Source organism: Dendropsophus ebraccatus, chromosome 13, assembly GCF_027789765.1.
Source record: "Dendropsophus ebraccatus isolate aDenEbr1 chromosome 13, aDenEbr1.pat, whole genome shotgun sequence".
Classification (NCBI taxonomy): domain Eukaryota; kingdom Metazoa; phylum Chordata; class Amphibia; order Anura; family Hylidae; genus Dendropsophus; species Dendropsophus ebraccatus.
Window position 1 is genome coordinate 8068041 of NC_091466.1, and position 17058 is coordinate 8085098.

General features: G+C 51.4%; 1 protein-coding gene across 2 annotated transcripts in view; it reads right to left on the reverse strand.

Annotated features, from left to right (window-relative positions):
* Positions 1 to 736: 736 nt before the first annotated feature.
* The window catches only part of ITGA10 (integrin subunit alpha 10), a 52389-nt gene continuing 36067 nt past the window's right edge, over positions 737 to 17058 (reverse strand). For both annotated transcript variants that reach the window (XM_069950080.1, XM_069950079.1), the window contains 20 exons: positions 16151 to 16295; positions 15814 to 15962; positions 15471 to 15614; positions 15072 to 15275; positions 14862 to 14992; positions 14618 to 14784; positions 14392 to 14534; positions 13544 to 13654; positions 13375 to 13460; positions 13150 to 13291; positions 12669 to 12761; positions 9438 to 9514; positions 9270 to 9359; positions 8963 to 9047; positions 8211 to 8327; positions 8048 to 8134; positions 7421 to 7534; positions 6188 to 6283; positions 4867 to 4980; positions 737 to 1299 (listed from right to left, as the gene is read on the reverse strand). In XM_069950080.1, the coding sequence (XP_069806181.1) occupies positions 1231 to 1299; positions 4867 to 4980; positions 6188 to 6283; positions 7421 to 7534; positions 8048 to 8134; positions 8211 to 8327; positions 8963 to 9047; positions 9270 to 9359; positions 9438 to 9514; positions 12669 to 12761; positions 13150 to 13291; positions 13375 to 13460; positions 13544 to 13654; positions 14392 to 14534; positions 14618 to 14784; positions 14862 to 14992; positions 15072 to 15275; positions 15471 to 15614; positions 15814 to 15962; positions 16151 to 16295 (2364 nt within the window). In that variant the 3' untranslated portion in view covers positions 737 to 1230. The remainder of the gene's footprint in view (positions 1300 to 4866; positions 4981 to 6187; positions 6284 to 7420; positions 7535 to 8047; positions 8135 to 8210; positions 8328 to 8962; positions 9048 to 9269; positions 9360 to 9437; positions 9515 to 12668; positions 12762 to 13149; positions 13292 to 13374; positions 13461 to 13543; positions 13655 to 14391; positions 14535 to 14617; positions 14785 to 14861; positions 14993 to 15071; positions 15276 to 15470; positions 15615 to 15813; positions 15963 to 16150; positions 16296 to 17058) is intronic.

A 17058-nucleotide genomic window follows, 5' to 3' on the forward strand; every position in this document is an offset into this window, starting at 1 on the left:
TTTTGTGATGTCGTCACTCATCTTTAGTTAAAGGGGTTGTCCCGTTACAAACACCCTCTATACACAGGATTGCTAGTGATCTGACCCTGTAACGCCCCTGGTCTTGTGAATAGGGTGTCTCAGTTTCCTGTTGGAACGGTGGTCATTTTCAGCTGCTGTATGTCCTGCAGGAAGTTGTGTATTCTCTCCAGTCTGACACAGCGCTCTCTGCTACCTCTGTCCATGTCAGGAACGGTCTAGAGCAGCAGCAAATCCCCATAGAAAACCTCTCCTGCTTTCCAGACTGGAGAGAATACACCACTTTCTGCAGGGCATCCAGCAGCTGATAAGTACTGGAAGAGTTGAGATTTTTTTTTTAATAGAAGTGAATTACAAATCTCTGGCACCAGTTGATTTGAAAGAAAAACATTTTTGATGAACTACCCCTTTGCAGGCCCTGCTTGCCCTTGGACTTATAGTCAGTAAGTGTACATATATATTTTTGGTATATATCTTTATTATCCTTTTATTGCTTTTTTTCCTTCTTCCAGTTTATAACTATGTGGAAACCATCAGCAAGTTGCGTCGCTGTTGTACTTTGCCCCTTGATGAAGTAGTTTGTATGGATGCAGCTGTCGTGCTGTACAATGTCTCATCTATCTTATCACAGCAGAATCTTAGGGTCATGTGACATCTACTTAAAGGGTTTGACTGCATCCTCTCATTATAACCCCCCCCCCCCCCCCAAAAAAAAAAAAAAAAGAAAACACAAATCATGTATAAATATTCAGAAACGGCGAGTGACCTGCCTGCTGATGGTTTCCAGTTGGCATCAGAGTATTTCCCTATTGTTCCTGTGCATTGTAGAGATGGATTATACGAGGTACTGAGGATCTATTATATACACCATCCGTGCTCCCCGCACTTATCACAAGTCACCGTTACCCTCCATGGAGATAATATTTCCTTCCTATTAGTAGAGTTTTCCTGTATTGGTTGTAGACGCCCCTCCACCAGGCTTCCCATTGTAATCCTGAGAGTCCGTCTGCAGACGAGTCCACCTCAAGTCTGGTCAGTGTTCACACGGTGTGACGGGTCACAGCAGAGCGGTCCTATATATGGTCCTATGTGTCCGCTGAGGGTACTGGGCTCTGTACAGGATCCTCAGGGGCGGGGCTATCAGTGTCCAGCCCCATAATCAGCAGATATCAGAGTCTATGACTGCTTCTCCGCTATAGGGAGAGCTGCACATCACTGCTCTTCCTTCACCACTTCTTCCTTCTCCTCCTCACCCTGCATCTTCCTGGAGAAGAATCCCAACTATAGGAGCAAAAACAACATCAAATATATACACCATAAATCTGCCATATATATATTTACTAGAGATGAGCATGCTGAACTCTGATGCCTCTGCATATAGCCCTAGGGAGTCCTGTATACCACCACCGCTATTCTAATGCTGAACCATTGGACTCCAGCATGCTCGATTTGCCCTCATCTCTAATATTTACCCTTCTGTGTACAAGGAGGTGCAGTACTCTGACTGTACACTAGATGGCAGCGGTATTATCAGATGGACCTGCATCATCTGTGTTGGCTGATTAAAGGGGAACTCCAGCGAAAATCTTTTTGTTTCAAATCAACTGGTTTCAGAAAGTCATATAAATTTGTAATATACTTCTATTTAAAAAAAAAATAAAAATCTCCAGTCCAGCACTTATCAGCTGCTGTATGTCCTGCAGGAAGTGGTGGATTCTTTCCAGTCTGACACAGTGCTCTCTGCTGCCCCCTCTGTCCATGTCAAGAACTGTCCAGAGCAGGAGAGGTTTTCTATGGGGATTTTCTCCTGCTCTGGACAGTTCCTGACATGGACAGAGGTGGCAGCAGAGAGCACTGTCAGACTGGAGAGAATACACCACTTCCTGCAGGACATACAGCAGCTGAAAAGTACTGGAAGACTGGATTTAAAAGGATTTTCGCCAGAGTACCCCTTGAAGGACCAGAGACAATGTCATGGTCACATGATCATGATCTCTCAGGTCCTTAAATTAAGGGTCAATATAAGAAAAGAACAGAAGGAGCGCACGTGAGCTGCTGAAGAACCTTCAGGGTAATGTATAAGTGGTGTGTTTGTTGGGAATGGGCCAAGGAGAAGAGGGAGTAGCTGTCACAGATAGAAGATGAGGTGAAGAAGGAAGACAATGCTTGTGTGTGTGTAAACTGGTGAGTAGAGGGGTGGGATATGAAGACAGGAGTGCTGCACTGTGGTGCTCGTTTACAGGTGGAGCAGTATGAACTATTGCAGTGTGATGGATTATACTGGTGGAGTAGTATTTATTGGTGCAGCGTGGTCTTGGGTTATACAGGTGAAGCAGTGTGGTGAGCAGTATGTTTTGGTGCAGTGAGGCGTTGGATTATGCAGGTGGAGCAGTATGTATTGGTGCAGTGGGGTGTTGGGTTATACAGGTGCAGAAGTATTGGTGCAGTGAGGTGTGGGATTATATAGGTGGAACAGTATGTATTGGTGTGGTGGGGTGTTGGGTTATGCAGGTGGAGCAGTATGTATTGGTGCAGTGGGGTGTTGGGTTATGCAAGTGGAGCAGTATGTTTTGGTGCAGTTGGGTGTTGGGTTATATAGGTGGAGCAGTATGTATTGGTGCAGTTGGGTGTTGGGTTATACAGGTGCAGAAGTATTGGTGCAGTGGGGTGTTGGGTTATACAGGTGGAGCAGTATGTATTGGTGCAGTGGGGTGTTGGCTTATGCAGGTGGAGCAGTATGTTTTGGTGCAGTGGGGTGTTGGCTTATGCAGGTGGAGCAGTATGTATTGGTGCAGTTGGGTGTTGGGTTATACAGGTGGAGCAGTATGTATTGGTGCAGTTGGGTGTTGGGTTATACAGGTGGAGCAGTATGTATTGGTGCAGTTGGGTGTTGGGTTATGCAGGTGGAGCAGTATGTATTGGTGCAGTGGGGTGTTGGTTTATACAGGTGGAGCAGTATGTATTGGTGCAGTTGGGTTATACAGGTGGAGCGGTATTTCTTTCTGCACTTTGGTGCTGCTCTGGAATGTGATGAGAACTCCCTGGTGGTATCTGGCTCTGTGTAGTAGAATGTGTTTATTGGTGAGGTCGCAGCATTAACATGGATCACCTGCTGAGGCCCGAGAACAAAAAGTTTGAGAATCTCTGCTTAATACAATACAAGAGCTACCACAATGATGACTAGAAGCTGGTGGTTTGTGTGGGGTGTCAGCACTTCCTGTCATCATGGAGCTGGAGTAGCTGAGCTTACTCTGTGGACGGTCAGTTGGAAGCCACCCCATGTAACCCTGATGACCGTGCTCTGACTATAAGGTAAGGACAAGGTATAGAAACTGGGTCATGTGGGATGAGGAAAACCACAGATACTTTGTATAATATCTAACCTATAGTTTCTCCTATTCCCAGCTACTTGATGGGGCCACTGTACAGCTTCTCCTAACTATGAGATGGGGGTCACAGTGTACAGCCTCTCCCTAACTATGAGATGGGGGCCATAGTATATAGATTCTCCCTAACTATGGGGTGGGGGTCACATTACAGCCTCTCCGAAACTATGAGGTGGGGGTCACAGTGTAGTCTCTCCCTAACTATGAGATGGGGTCACAGTTACAGCCTCTCCCTAACTATGGGGTGGGGGTCACAGTATACAGCCTCTCCCTAACTATGGGGTGGGGGTCGCAGTATACAGCCTCTCCCTAACTATGGGGTGGGGGTCGTAGTGTAGTCTCTCCCTAACTATGAGATAGGGGGGGGGGTCACGGTCCAGCCTTTCCCTAACTATGGGGGGTGTCATAGTATACAGCCTCTCCGTAACTGTGAAATGGGGGTCACAGCACCGTTTATCCCTATCAGATGGGGGTCATAGTACAGCCTCTATGTAACTATGACATGTGGTCACAGTTACAGCCTCTCCCTAAATATGAGATGGGGGTCACAGTATACAGCCTCTCCATAACTATGAAATGGGGGTCACAGCACCGCTTATCCCTAACGATCAGATGGGGGTCATAGTACAGCCTCTAACTATGAGGTGGGGGTCACGGTCCAGCCTCTCCCTAACCACGAGATGGGGGTCATGGTCCAGCCTCTCCCTAACTATGAGATGGGGGTCATGGTGCAGACTTTCCCTAACTATGAGATGGGGGTCACGGTCCAGCCTCTCCCTTACCACGAGATGGGGGTCATGGTCCAGCCTCTCCCTAACTATGAGATGGGTGTAATGGTGCAGACTTTCCCTAACCACTAGATGGCGTTCCGTACAACCTCTTCCTCACCTCTAGGTCAGGTATGGGGAACCTTCAGGTCTCCAGCTGTCTCAAAACTACAATTCCCATCTGGACAGCCAGAGCTTTCATGTGCAACAAGGTTCCCCATCCCTGCCCTAGATGAGATGATGCAGTACAACCGATCCCTAACCTCTAGATGGCGCCACACTACAACCTCTCCTCAGCCACTAGATCAGGAGAAGGGAACCTGTGCTGCTCCAGTTTTTGCAGGTTCCCTGCTCTAGATGGCGCCACTGTGCTGCTCATAAATGAGGTGGAACCATCTGACCTGATAAAGCAGCGAGTGAGTGAGACTGATCTTATACGGGGTTAGAAGTTGTAAAAAAAAAAAAAAAAATGTTCCTATGATAACACTTCCTGCATCAGCAGCTCAGGATCATCATAGGGACACATAGCCTCATTGTAGGCAGATCCCAGTGTATATTTTCTGTTTACATGTAAAATAAATTAAAGCTTGTCCCTCTGATAACACTGAATGGCCAAAACAAGATGGCAGGCAGTGTTGTCATGGGGAAGGTTAGTAGTTGGCTTCAGTGATATCTGCCCTGGAGTGATGACTTACCTTCCATAGGATAAAGATGATGAGCGCCAGGAGCAGGAGACCCCCGATGACGCTTCCAATAAGGATCCACAGCGAGAGCGGGAGGAGGACGGGCTGCAGCAGCTCCAGGATACTCTGCAAAGAAATCACTGCTTAGAGGGAAGAGCTCCGTCCTGTGTACACAGCCCCGTGCTGAGTAATGTCACCACCAGGGGGAGCTCTCTCCTGTGTACACAGTCCTGTGCTGAGTAATATCACCACCAGGGGGAGCTCTCTCCTGTGTACACAGCTCCCTGCTGAGTAATGTCACCACCAGGGGGAGCTCTCTCCTGTGTACACAGTCCTGTGCTGAGTAATGTCACCACCAGGGGGAGCTCCATTCTGTGTACACAGTCCTGTGCTGAGTAATATCACCACCAGGGGGAGCTCCTTCCTGTGTACACAGCGCTGTGCTGAGTAATGTCACCACCAGGGGGAGCTCCTTCCTGTGTACACAGCTCCCTGCTGAGTAATATCCCCACCAGGGGGAGCTCCATCCTGTGTACACAGCCCTGTGCTGAGTAATGTCACCACCAGGGGGAGCTCCGTCCTGTGCTGAGTAATGTCACCACCAGGGGGAGCTCTCTCCTGTGTACACAGTCCTGTGCTGAGTAATATCACCACCAGGGGGAGCTCCATTCTGTGTACACAGTCCTGTGCTGAGTAATATCACCACCAGGGGGAGCTCCATCCTGTGTACACAGTCCTGTGCTGAGTAATGTCACCACCAGGGGGAGCTCTGTCCTGTGTACACAGCTCCCTGCTGAGTAATGTCACCACCAGGGGGAGCTCCTTCCTGTGTACACAGCCCTGTGCTGAGTAATGTCACCACCAGGGGGAGCTCCGTCTTGTGTACACAGCTCCCTGCTGAGTAATGTCACCATCAGGGGGAGCTCTGTCCTGTGTACACAGCTCCCTGCTGAGTAATATCCCCACCAGGGGGAGCTCCATCCTGTGTACACAGCTCCCTGCTGAGTAATATCCCCACCAGGGGGAGCTCTGTCCAGTGTACACAGTCCTGTGCTGAGTAATGTCACCACCAGGGGGAGCTCCATCCTGTGTACACAGTCCTGTGCTGAGTAATGTCACCACCAGAGGGAGCTCACTCCTTATAGCTATAGGTAGCAGGCTCCCCCTAGTGGTGGCGGCAGGAATCCCAGTACACTGCCCCCGCCATCGTACCTCTGTCCTGTGTAATGTCACTTGTCACCACCAGAGGGAGCTCACTCCTTATAGTTATAGGTAGCAGGCTCCCCCTAGTGGTGGCGGCAGGAATCCCAGTACACTGCCCCCGCCATCGTACCTCCGTCCTGTGTTTGGCGCTGTCCGTGAACAGGACGCCATCTTCTTTTATGTCCAGGAAGAATTCACTGATTACTTTGACCGACCGAAACTTTGCCTGTAAAACAAGGAAGCAGTGATCAGTGTGGGAGCACAAGTCCCAGCATGCCGTGTACAGTAACAGCAGTGAGGGGAGCGGACGCCATGACTCCCATCATCTCCCATAAAGCCGCCATTGATCCGACCATCGCATCTTCCTGTCCCGTCCCCGGAGACGTGACATCATCATCCTGTGCGAACAATGAGCGGCCTGTTACCAGAGAGCACAGCCGGGGCCTATGTGTATCCTGCAGACCATCGCACCCGGCAGAGCATTCATCTCCCCTCATGGCAGATACATACTGATATATCATGCAGAGCATCGCTCTCCCCTCCTGACAGATAGTGATATATCCTGCAGAGTATTACACCCTGCAGAGCATCGCTCTCCCCTCCTGACAGATACATACTGATATATCATGCAGAGTATTACACCCTGCAGAGCATTGCTCTTCTCTCCTGACAGATACATAGTGATATATTCTGCAGAGTATTACACCCTGCAGAACATCGCTCTCCCCTCCTGACAGATACATACTGATATATCATGCAGAGTATTACACCCTGCAGAGCATTGCTCTTCTCTCCTGACAGATACATAGTGATATATTCTGCAGAGTATTACACCCCACAGCCTGCAGAGCATCGCTCTCCCCCATGACAGATACAGTGATATATCCCGCAGAGTATTACACCCTGCAGAACATCGCTCTCCCCTCCTGACAGATACATACTGATATATCATGCAGAGCATCGCTTTTTCCTCCTGACAGATACATAGTGATATATTCAGCAGAGTATTACACCCCACAGATCTGCAGAACATCGCTCCATCCTCTCCACCTCCTGAGAGATACATTACTGATATATTCTGCAGAGTATTACGCCCTACAGATCTGCAGAACATCGCTCTGTCCTCTCCTCCTGATACATAGTGATATATCCTGCAGATTATTACACCCCTGACCTCTCTACAGATCTGCAGAACATCGCTGTCATCTCCACCTCCTGACAAATACAAAGTGATATATCCTGCAGAGTATTACACCCCCTACAGATCTGCAGAACATCGCTCTGTCATCTCCACCTCCTTATAGATACATAGTGATATATTCTGCAGAGCATGGTCCTCTCTGCTGCAGACTATCGCACTCACATTGGTGAAGAAGTGGTTGTGGATGATCCTCAGGATGGACAGGGAGAGCTCTGTGTTCCTCTGCAGGACAGGGATGCGGCAGGTGACGCTCTCACACCAGCTGTTACTGCAGTTCTGATAGAGACACAAGGACATCAGTACAACACTGCCCCCTACAGTCACTAATGGAGACTCCTGAAATACTCTGTGCTGCCCCCTACAGTCACTAATGAAGACCGCCCTCCTCTCCTGAAATACTCTGTGCTGCCCCCTACAGTCACTAATGGAGACCGCCCTCCTCCCCTGAAATACTCTGTGCTGCCCCCTACAGTCACTAATGGAGACTCCTGAAATACTCTGTGCTGCCCCCTACAGTCACTAATGGAGACTCCTGAAATACTCTGTGCTGCCCCCTACAGTCACTAATGGAGACCGCCCTCCTCCCCTGAAATACTCTGTGCTGCCCCCTACAGTCACTAATGGAGACTGCCCTCCACTGCTGAAATACTCTGTGCTGCCCCCTACAGTCACTAATGGAGACTGCCCTCCACTGCTGAAATACTCTGTGCTGCCCCCTACAGTCACTAATGGAGACCCCTGAAATACTCTGTGCTGCTGCTGGTTCCCTTATGTAGCTCCCAGTCTCACCAGTATGTTGGTATGGCCCAAGTCCTCGGGGTGGAATGGCACCATGGCCGTCCTGGATCTGCTCATATTGGATATCATACAGATCACCTGCAAGACACAGACAGCAGATCAGTCACCCGGGTTCCCCTTTAACAGGAAGTGACAGGAGCGCCCCCTGTCTTACATCATCAGCCGATATGATCCTGGACACCGACATGAAGTACAGACCCCCGTAGCCCATGGCCGGCGTCTGGATGTGAACCGACACGTTGTACACGGGGAAACAGTCCACGTACTGGACCTGCGGGTGGAGACAAGAACGGACGTCACTTAAAGGGGAGCTCCACATCATCAGAATCCAAAAAGGGAGCTCCATATAAGTAGTCATGTGAATTGTAATACGCAATCATGTGAATTTTAAGGGGAACCCCATATACTTAATCATGTGAATTTTAAAGGGGAGCCCCATATACTTAATCATGTGAATTTTAAAGGGGAGCCCCATATACTTAATCATGTGAATTTTAAAGGGGAGCCCCATATACTTAATCATGTGAATTTTAAAGGGGAGCCCCTTATACTTAATCATGTGAATTTTCAAGGGGAGCTCCATACATGTAATCATGTGAATTTTAAGGGGAGCTCCACAAATGTAATCATGTGAATTTGTAAGGAATCTGGTGCAGTACAAGCAATGACCACTTGGTGGCAGCATTGTCCCATAATTGCTCTTATATTTCTATGCCCCTATATTAGTATGTAGATGGGGATAACACTGTGCAGCTTCTCCTCAATGAGAATCAGTCATTGCAGTGTGAACAGCGGCGTGTGGCGTAACGTGATAGCGCCCGGGCGTGTCTACAATGGAATCAGCAGCTGCCCCCCCCCTTGGTGTATATTACATATAAATATATATTATGCGTCTCTCATCATTACCTTGAATTTGGTTATGAACTCGGGGCCGGGCTCCTGGGTGGACAGCAGGAGCGGCTGCACCTCGTAGCGGTTGAGGCTGGACTCGCTGTAAGCAGAAGGTATAGGGCAGTGTCAGCCATGTAAAGCTACATTTCCCATAATGCAATGCAGCCTGAGTATTCTGTAATCACCGCTGCGCTGTTATAGCAGTATTGTGAATACAGCTCTGGAGGTTATCAAAGCAGAAGCCGTGATGATACAACTCATAGCAGCAGGTAAGTGTGGTAGCTCCAGCGTTGAGGAACTACAAGACCCAGCAGTCTCTCACCTGTGAATGAAGAGCTCGGGGTCGTATCGGATGTGGGCGGTGAGCTGGACGTTGTTGTCGTGGAGGGTCTCATCTGGTTCTATGTTATCACTGGAGGAGAAGAGAAGGGTCAGCGGGGGTCCATCTCTATGGCAGCGTCTGATAGAGGCTCAGGAGCGCCCCCCTTACCTGCTGGCCGACAGACGAATCTGCACCCTGTTCAGAAGACTGGTACAGCTGTACTCAAACTCCAGGACAAAGGCCACCTAGAGGGAGACAGGGGTCAGAGGTCACCTCATACCACCCAGTGCTGCGCCCAGACCTCACCCTCATACCACCCAGTGCTGCCCCCTGACCCCATACCACCCAGTGCTGCCCCCAGACCTCCCCTCATACCACCCAGTGCTGCCCCCAGACCTCACCCTCATACCACCCAGTGCTGCCCCCTGACCCCATACCACCCAGTGCTGCCCTCCAGACCTCACCCTCATACCACCCAGTGCTGCCCCCTGACCCCATACCACCCAGTGCTGCCCTCAGACCTCACCCTCATACCACCCAGTGCTGCCCCCAGACCTCACCCTCATACCACCCAGTGCTGCCCCCAGACCTTACCCTCATACCACCCTGTGCTGCCCTCCAGACCTCCCCTCATACCACCCAGTGCTGCCCCCAGACCTCCCCCTCATACCACCCAGTGCTGCCCTCAGACCTCACCCTCATACCACCCAGTGCTGCCCCCAGACCTCACCCTCATACCACCCAGTGCTGCCCCCAGACCTTACCCTCATACCACCCTGTGCTGCCCTCCAGACCTCCCCTCATACCACCCAGTGCTGCCCCCAGACCTCCCCCTCATACCACCCAGTGCTGCCCCCAGACCTCACCCTCATACCACCCTGTGCTGCCCCAGACCTCCCCTCATACCACCCAGTGCTGCCCCCAGACCTCACCCTCATACCACCCAGTACTGCCCCCTGACCCCATACCACCCAGTGCTGCCCCCAGACCTCACCCTCATACCACCCTGTGCTGCCCCCCAGACCTCACCCTCATACCACCCAGTGCTGCCCCCAGACCTCCCCCTCATACCACCCAGTGCTGCCCCCAGACCTCACCCTCATACCACCCTGTGCTGCTGCCCCCAGACCTCCCCCTCATACCACCCAGTGCTGCCCCCTGACCCCATACCACCCAGTGCTGCCCCCAGACCTTATCTTCATACCACCCAGTGCTGCCCCCAGACCTCACCCTCATACCACCCAGTGCTGCCCCCTGACCCCATACCACCCAGTGCTGCCCCCAGACCTCACCCTCATACCACCCAGTGCTGCCCCCTGACCCCATACCACCCAGTGCTGCCCCCAGACCTCACCCTCATACCACCCAGTGCTGCCCCCAGACCTCACCCTCATACCACCCAGTGCTGCCGCCAGACCTCACCCTACCACCCTGTGCTGCCCCCCAGACCTCACCCTCATACCACCCAGTGCTGCCCCCTGACCCCATACCACCCAGTGCTGCACCCAGACCTCACCCTCATACCACTCAGTGCTGCCCCCTGACCCCACCCTCATACCACCCAGTGCTGCCCCCAGACCTCACCCTCATACCACCCAGTGCTGCCCCCAGACCTCACCCTCATACCACCCAGTGCTGCCCCCAGACCTCACCCTCATACCACCTAGTGCTGCCCCCTGACCCCATACCACCCAGTGCTGCCGCCAGACCTCACCCTCATACCACCCAGTGCTGCCCCCAGCCCTCACCCCTCACCCTCATACCACCCAGTGCTGCCCCCAGACCTCACCCTCATACCACCCAGTGCTGCCCCCTGACCCCATACCACCCAGTGCTGCCCCCTGACCCCATACCACCCAGTGCTGCCCCCAGCCCTTACCCTTATATCACCCAGTGCTGCCCCCAGCCCTTACCCTTATACCACCCAGTGCTGCCCGCAGACCTCACCCTCATACCACCCAGTACTGCCCCCAGACCTCACCCTCATACCACCCAGTGCTGCCCCCAGACCTCACCCTCATACCACCCAGTGCTGCCCCCTGACCCCATACCACCCAGTGCTGCCCCCAGCCCTTACCCTTATATCACCCAGTGCTGCCCCCAGCCCTTACCCTTATACCACCCAGTGCTGCCCCCAGACCTCACCCTCATACCACCCAGTACTGCCCCCAGACCTCACCCTCATACCACCCAGTGCTGCCCCCAGCCCTTACCCTTATACCACCCAGTGCTGCTGCCCCCAGACCTTACCCTCATACCACCCAGTGCTGCCCCCAGACCTCACCCTCATACCACCCAGTGCTGCCCCCAGACCTCACCCTCATACCACCCAGTACTGCCCCGACCCCTCTCATACCACCCAGTACTGCCCCCAGACCTCCCAGTGCTGCCCCCAGACCTCACCCTTATACCACCCAGTGCTGCCCACAGACCTCACCCTCATACCACCCAGTGCTGCCCCCTGACCCCATACCACCCAGTGCTGCTGCCCCCAGCCCTCACCCTCATACCACCCTGTGCTGCCCCCAGACCTCACCCTCATACCACCCTGTGCTGCCCCCAGACCTCACCCTCATACCACCCAGTACTGCCCACAGACCTCACCCTCATACCACCCTGTGCTGCCCCCAGACCTCACCCTCATACCACCCAGTGCTGCCCTCCAGACCTCACCCTCATACCACCCAGTACTGCCCCCAGCCCTTACCCTTATACCACCCAGTGCTGCTGCCCCCAGACCTTACCCTCATACCACCCAGTGCTGCCCCCAGACCTCACCCTCATACCACCCAGTGCTGCCCCCAGACCTCACCCTCATACCACCCAGTACTGCCCCGACCCCTCTCATACCACCCAGTACTGCCCCCAGACCTCCCAGTGCTGCCCCCAGACCTCACCCTTATACCACCCAGTGCTGCCCACAGACCTCACCCTCATACCACCCTGTGCTGCCCCCAGACCTCACCCTCATACCACCCAGTGCTGCCCTCCAGACCTCACCCTCATACCACCCAGTACTGCCCACAGACCTCACCCTCATACCACCCTGTGCTGCCCCCAGACCTCACCCTCATACCACCCAGTGCTGCCCCCAGACCTCACCCTCATACCACCCAGTGCTGCTGCCCCCAGACCTCACCCTCATACCACCCAGTGCTGCTGCCCCCAGACCTCACCCTCATACCACCCAGTACTGCGCCCAGACCTCACCCTCATACCACCCTGTGCTGCGCCCAGACCTCACCCTCATACCACCCAGTGCTGCCCCCTGACCCCATACCACCCTGTGCTGCCCCCAGACCTCACCCTCATACCACCCAGTGCTGCCCCCAGCCCTCACCCTCATACCACCCAGTGCTGCTGCCCCCAGACCTCACCCTCATACCCCCTGGGTCTCACCTTTGCCATGGATCTGAGGACAGGATAGCTGACGCTGCAGGATCGGGTGTTGGGGGACAGCGTGGTACACTCCACCTTATTCTGTGCATCTCCCTGTGATATAATGGAGATCAGATGATGTCATCACTACAGTATTATATCCTTATATTACATTCTGGGTGATACCATTCACTAAGCTGCTGTATCTAAGCATGTCATGTGTGATACTGTCTGCTAATATAGTAGTGTATCTAATCCTATCGTATATGATACTGTCTGCTAATATAGTAGTGTATCTAATCCTATCGTATATGATACTGTCTGCTAATATAGTAGTGTATCTAAACCAGATCATGTGTGATACTGCCTGCTGGCATAGTGTATCTAATCCTATCGTATATGATACTGTCTGCTAATATAGTAGTGTATCTAATCCTATGCTGTGTGATACTGCCTGCTGACATAGTGTATCTAATCCTGTCCTGTGTAGCACTTTGCTTACTTTGCTGGAGACGCTGGAGAACAGGAGGTTCCTGGAGAACCAGACCTTCAGGCTGGTGTTGTAGGAGTTTTCCCGGCGGTTCTCGAGCTCGATCTCCACCATCACCTTCTTCCGCTCCCTCCGGATTATGGTTGGTTCCTCCCTGAAGGTAAAGAGATAAATAGTAGAAGGCTCCGGTCATAAGGACTAGAACCAGAACCATGAGGTGTCCGGGCAGCGGCTCACCTGGTGCCATTGATGTCCATATGAGCTCGGAGGGACAAGTCGGTGATACACTCATTGTCTTCACCACAGTCCTTGAAGAAAGGAACCTGAAGGCAGAAGATATAGAGAACGCTGAGTACACAGTGGGTTCTAGGTGCATCAAGGTAAGGTTCTAGGTAATAGATCTCACCAGTCTTTTCACAGAAGTAGGACAGCGGTCGTCAAGTACAGGACTGGACTCTGTGTCGCTGAGGTTAAAGCGAAGGTGGACGCCAATGGGTCTCAGATAGTCAACCGTATCCTGAGAGGAAGATATAATACAGCATTATAGAAAGGGGAATCCGGATCACATGGACATCACTGACGGGACAGTAAAAACACCAAAACACCAGGGTGTTACTGGAATGAAAAAATTCTCACTAGATGCCAGGAAGTTAAGGAAGAACCTGGGAACTGCCCTGATGCGGATCCACCAATGTCATCGTCCAACAAACCAAACCCAATACTCATCTGTCCCAGACACCCCACCGCCGTGTCCTGTCATCTTACATTCTTCTTTGATTTTTGGCTCCAACCATCCCAGACATTAGAAGGTGACACCCCTGAGAATCAGGTGTAGTGGTCACCTATGGCACCCTTTGGACATTCTAATTTAGATGGGATCTACTGGATGCTACCACATTAGTCTTTTAAGGAACTTAGACCAGTTGGGATCCACCAATGTCTTCATCCACCATATCTAAACCCATTACTCATCTGTCCCCCGACACCCCACCGCCCTGTCCTGTCATCTTGCGTTCACTTTGGGTTTTTAGCTCCAGCCATCCAGAGACATTAGAGGGTGACACCCCCGAGGATCAGGCATGATGGTCACCTAAGGCACCCTTTAGGCCTTGCTCCTGTTTTGATTGGATCTACTAGATTTTACCACTTCTAAGGAACTTAGACCAGTTGGGATCCACCAGAAGATGACACCTCCCCACAAGGTCCCTATGACCGTCTACAGGGCCCCATCTCTGAACTACTCTGTAGACTCACAATGACGTGGAATCCAATATTCATACAAGTCACTTTGCCGGTGGTCACTCGAATACGTTTGCTTAGCAGTTTCTGGAAGTTCTCATCAAACACGGCGCGGGGGGTGACCTTCTTATCATCCAGAGACAGGTTGTAATGGACTCCTGTGAATATAATAGAGTATTACAACTAATATTTTACCACCGTTACCGGTAAGTAGATTTTTTTTCTTGACTTCTTTACTGACCGAATCGGTTGTCCCACTTGCTGGGTGACTTGGAGTTGACGGAGAAGCAGACAGTGATGTTCAGGCAGACGGACTCCTTGCCTTGCCTCAGGCAGTTCTTCTGAAGAAGGTTGATGGAGGTCGGGGTTACCTGCAGGGTGGCGTTAACGCGAACAATACTCCGAGACCTGGGGGAAGCGAATGATAGATATCTGCAGGTTGTCGAGAAGTATACGAGTGGTTCTTATAAGGACACGTCCCGTACCTCAGCATAACCACCGCTCCTTGGCTGCCGACCGTCAGGTCCCCCAGCCCGTCACCATCCAGGTCCATCTGAGCACTCACACTGCGACCAAAGTAAGTGAGGCCATGGTGGAAGGAGGCGGAGTCTATTCTCTGACAACATAAGAGCATGGGTATCATCCATGGTTCTACTCCAGGGTTCACTTATTTTTGGGTGCTATATTGTTCTTACCTGTTTGTAAGCTGGTAGGACAGTATTACGGTACCCATGGTAGATATATACCGCCCCTCGGTGGTTATCCTCCAGTGGTGCCCCAACCACTACATCGTTGAAGCCATCGTGGTTCAGATCTGGAGCACTGGTCATGGCATAGCCGAAGCGGGAGTCCTGGACTTTGCGGTCCGAGTGCAAAGTGCCATTCAGGGTTAGGAGGACCTGTAATAAGGTAGTGACACCCTGATGTCATCACTGGTGTTATGTAAATGAGACATACAGCTCCACCCACTGGAAGGGAGTGGTCACCACGACCAAACTCACGTAGTCTTAAAGAACCCCACGTGTCATAGAAGGTGGCACCATGACCAGACGTCTATATAGAAGATTTGCCATTGGTGTTGATTGTGGTCTTACCTGCCCCACCCGGTAGATATAAACACGACCAGTTTCTCTATGATGGTGTCCAAGGAACATGGGAGCGGCCACCAGTAAGACATCAGTGACCCCATCTCCATTGACATCCAGCGGGCACACTTCACTGCCAAAATAGGAGCCGATCTGTAGAGGTGTAAGGAACAAAACCAGAAAGTCTTGTAGAAAAATATCCAATCACGTTTCACGTATAGAGAGAAGTCCGGCCCTAGAGGAACCTGCATAGCCCAGTGTAGAATGACTACACCTAGTGGCCATACTAGATACTGCAGGAGAATCTCTATAATACAAGTATTACATTAGGGATTACTCACTGCTTCCTCACCTGTTCCCCCACCAAAGCCTGAGAGATGGAGACGTTGCCTTTCCTGGACATCTCAAACAGGATGACCTTCCCCTTGTGTTTAAACCTGGGGGCCCCGGCTACATACACGGTCTTCCCGCTCCGCAGTGTTATGGAAGAGACAGTATAACCTGCAGGGCGGAAATCACAATAATAAATATGTTGTCTAAAAATAAACAGCGCCGCACCTTGCCAGTGGTTGTGTGTGGTATTGCAGCTTAGTTCCATTCACTTGAATAAAGCTGTGGTGCCCAAAGTCTCCTACAAAAAGGAAGGGTGGACTGGAGTCCTGTATATCCCTTATACAATGTCCGATTACCCAAGTAGGCAGCATGTTTCTTCATCTTGACTGGAAACTCCTTCTCAAAGGCGGAGCGCGGGGGCATAATCCGGCTGTTCTGGGTCTCCTTTAGTACAGCTCCATCCCAGTCATAGGCTCCGACTGTGCCAAACAAGATGCCATCCTGTGGAGGTCGAATAACCTCATGTCATAGTTACCCTACATCAGGTATATCAGTCTATATATACAACCTCATAACTGACAAGATAGGAATCCACACAAGTGTTACTCTGACTCTGCATCCTGCTATCTTCCATAAGGACAGCCCACTTAGCCAAGCCCCGCCCATGAGGATCAGATGATGGGACTGTAACCCAGATACAACTCTGCACCTTCTAGAATCTCTGCAGGACTCTTTACTTATATGTAGTGGATATCACAACCAGATCAGGTCAGACAGCACGGACACCTACAGGCTGTGAGCGGTACTGCACCTCACTGATAGGATTGTCAAAATACTTTTAGCTTTAGCTCCGGTAGCAGCAAATAAGAATACACACTGGCCCAGTATGATCGCTTTTACTAACTAATTGGGATGATTTGTTCCAAATTTATTACAAGCTGCACGCCGCAGTAAATTATGGGACGCAAAATTAAATCTATGGTTATCAATCTGTATAGATTTGCCAAAATTTGCCCTATTTTACCATATAAGTAAACCAGTCTGAAATTTAAGTGCATGCCCACTAGCTGAGGAGCATGCCTATTACCTGGAGAGTATGCCCACTACATAAAGAGCATGCCCACTACCTAAAGAGCATACTCATTACATGAAGAGCATGTCTACTACATAAAGAGCATGCTTACTACATAAAGGGCATGCCCACTATCTGAAGAGCATGCTCACTATCTGAGGAGCATGTCCATTACCTGAAGAGCATGGCCAC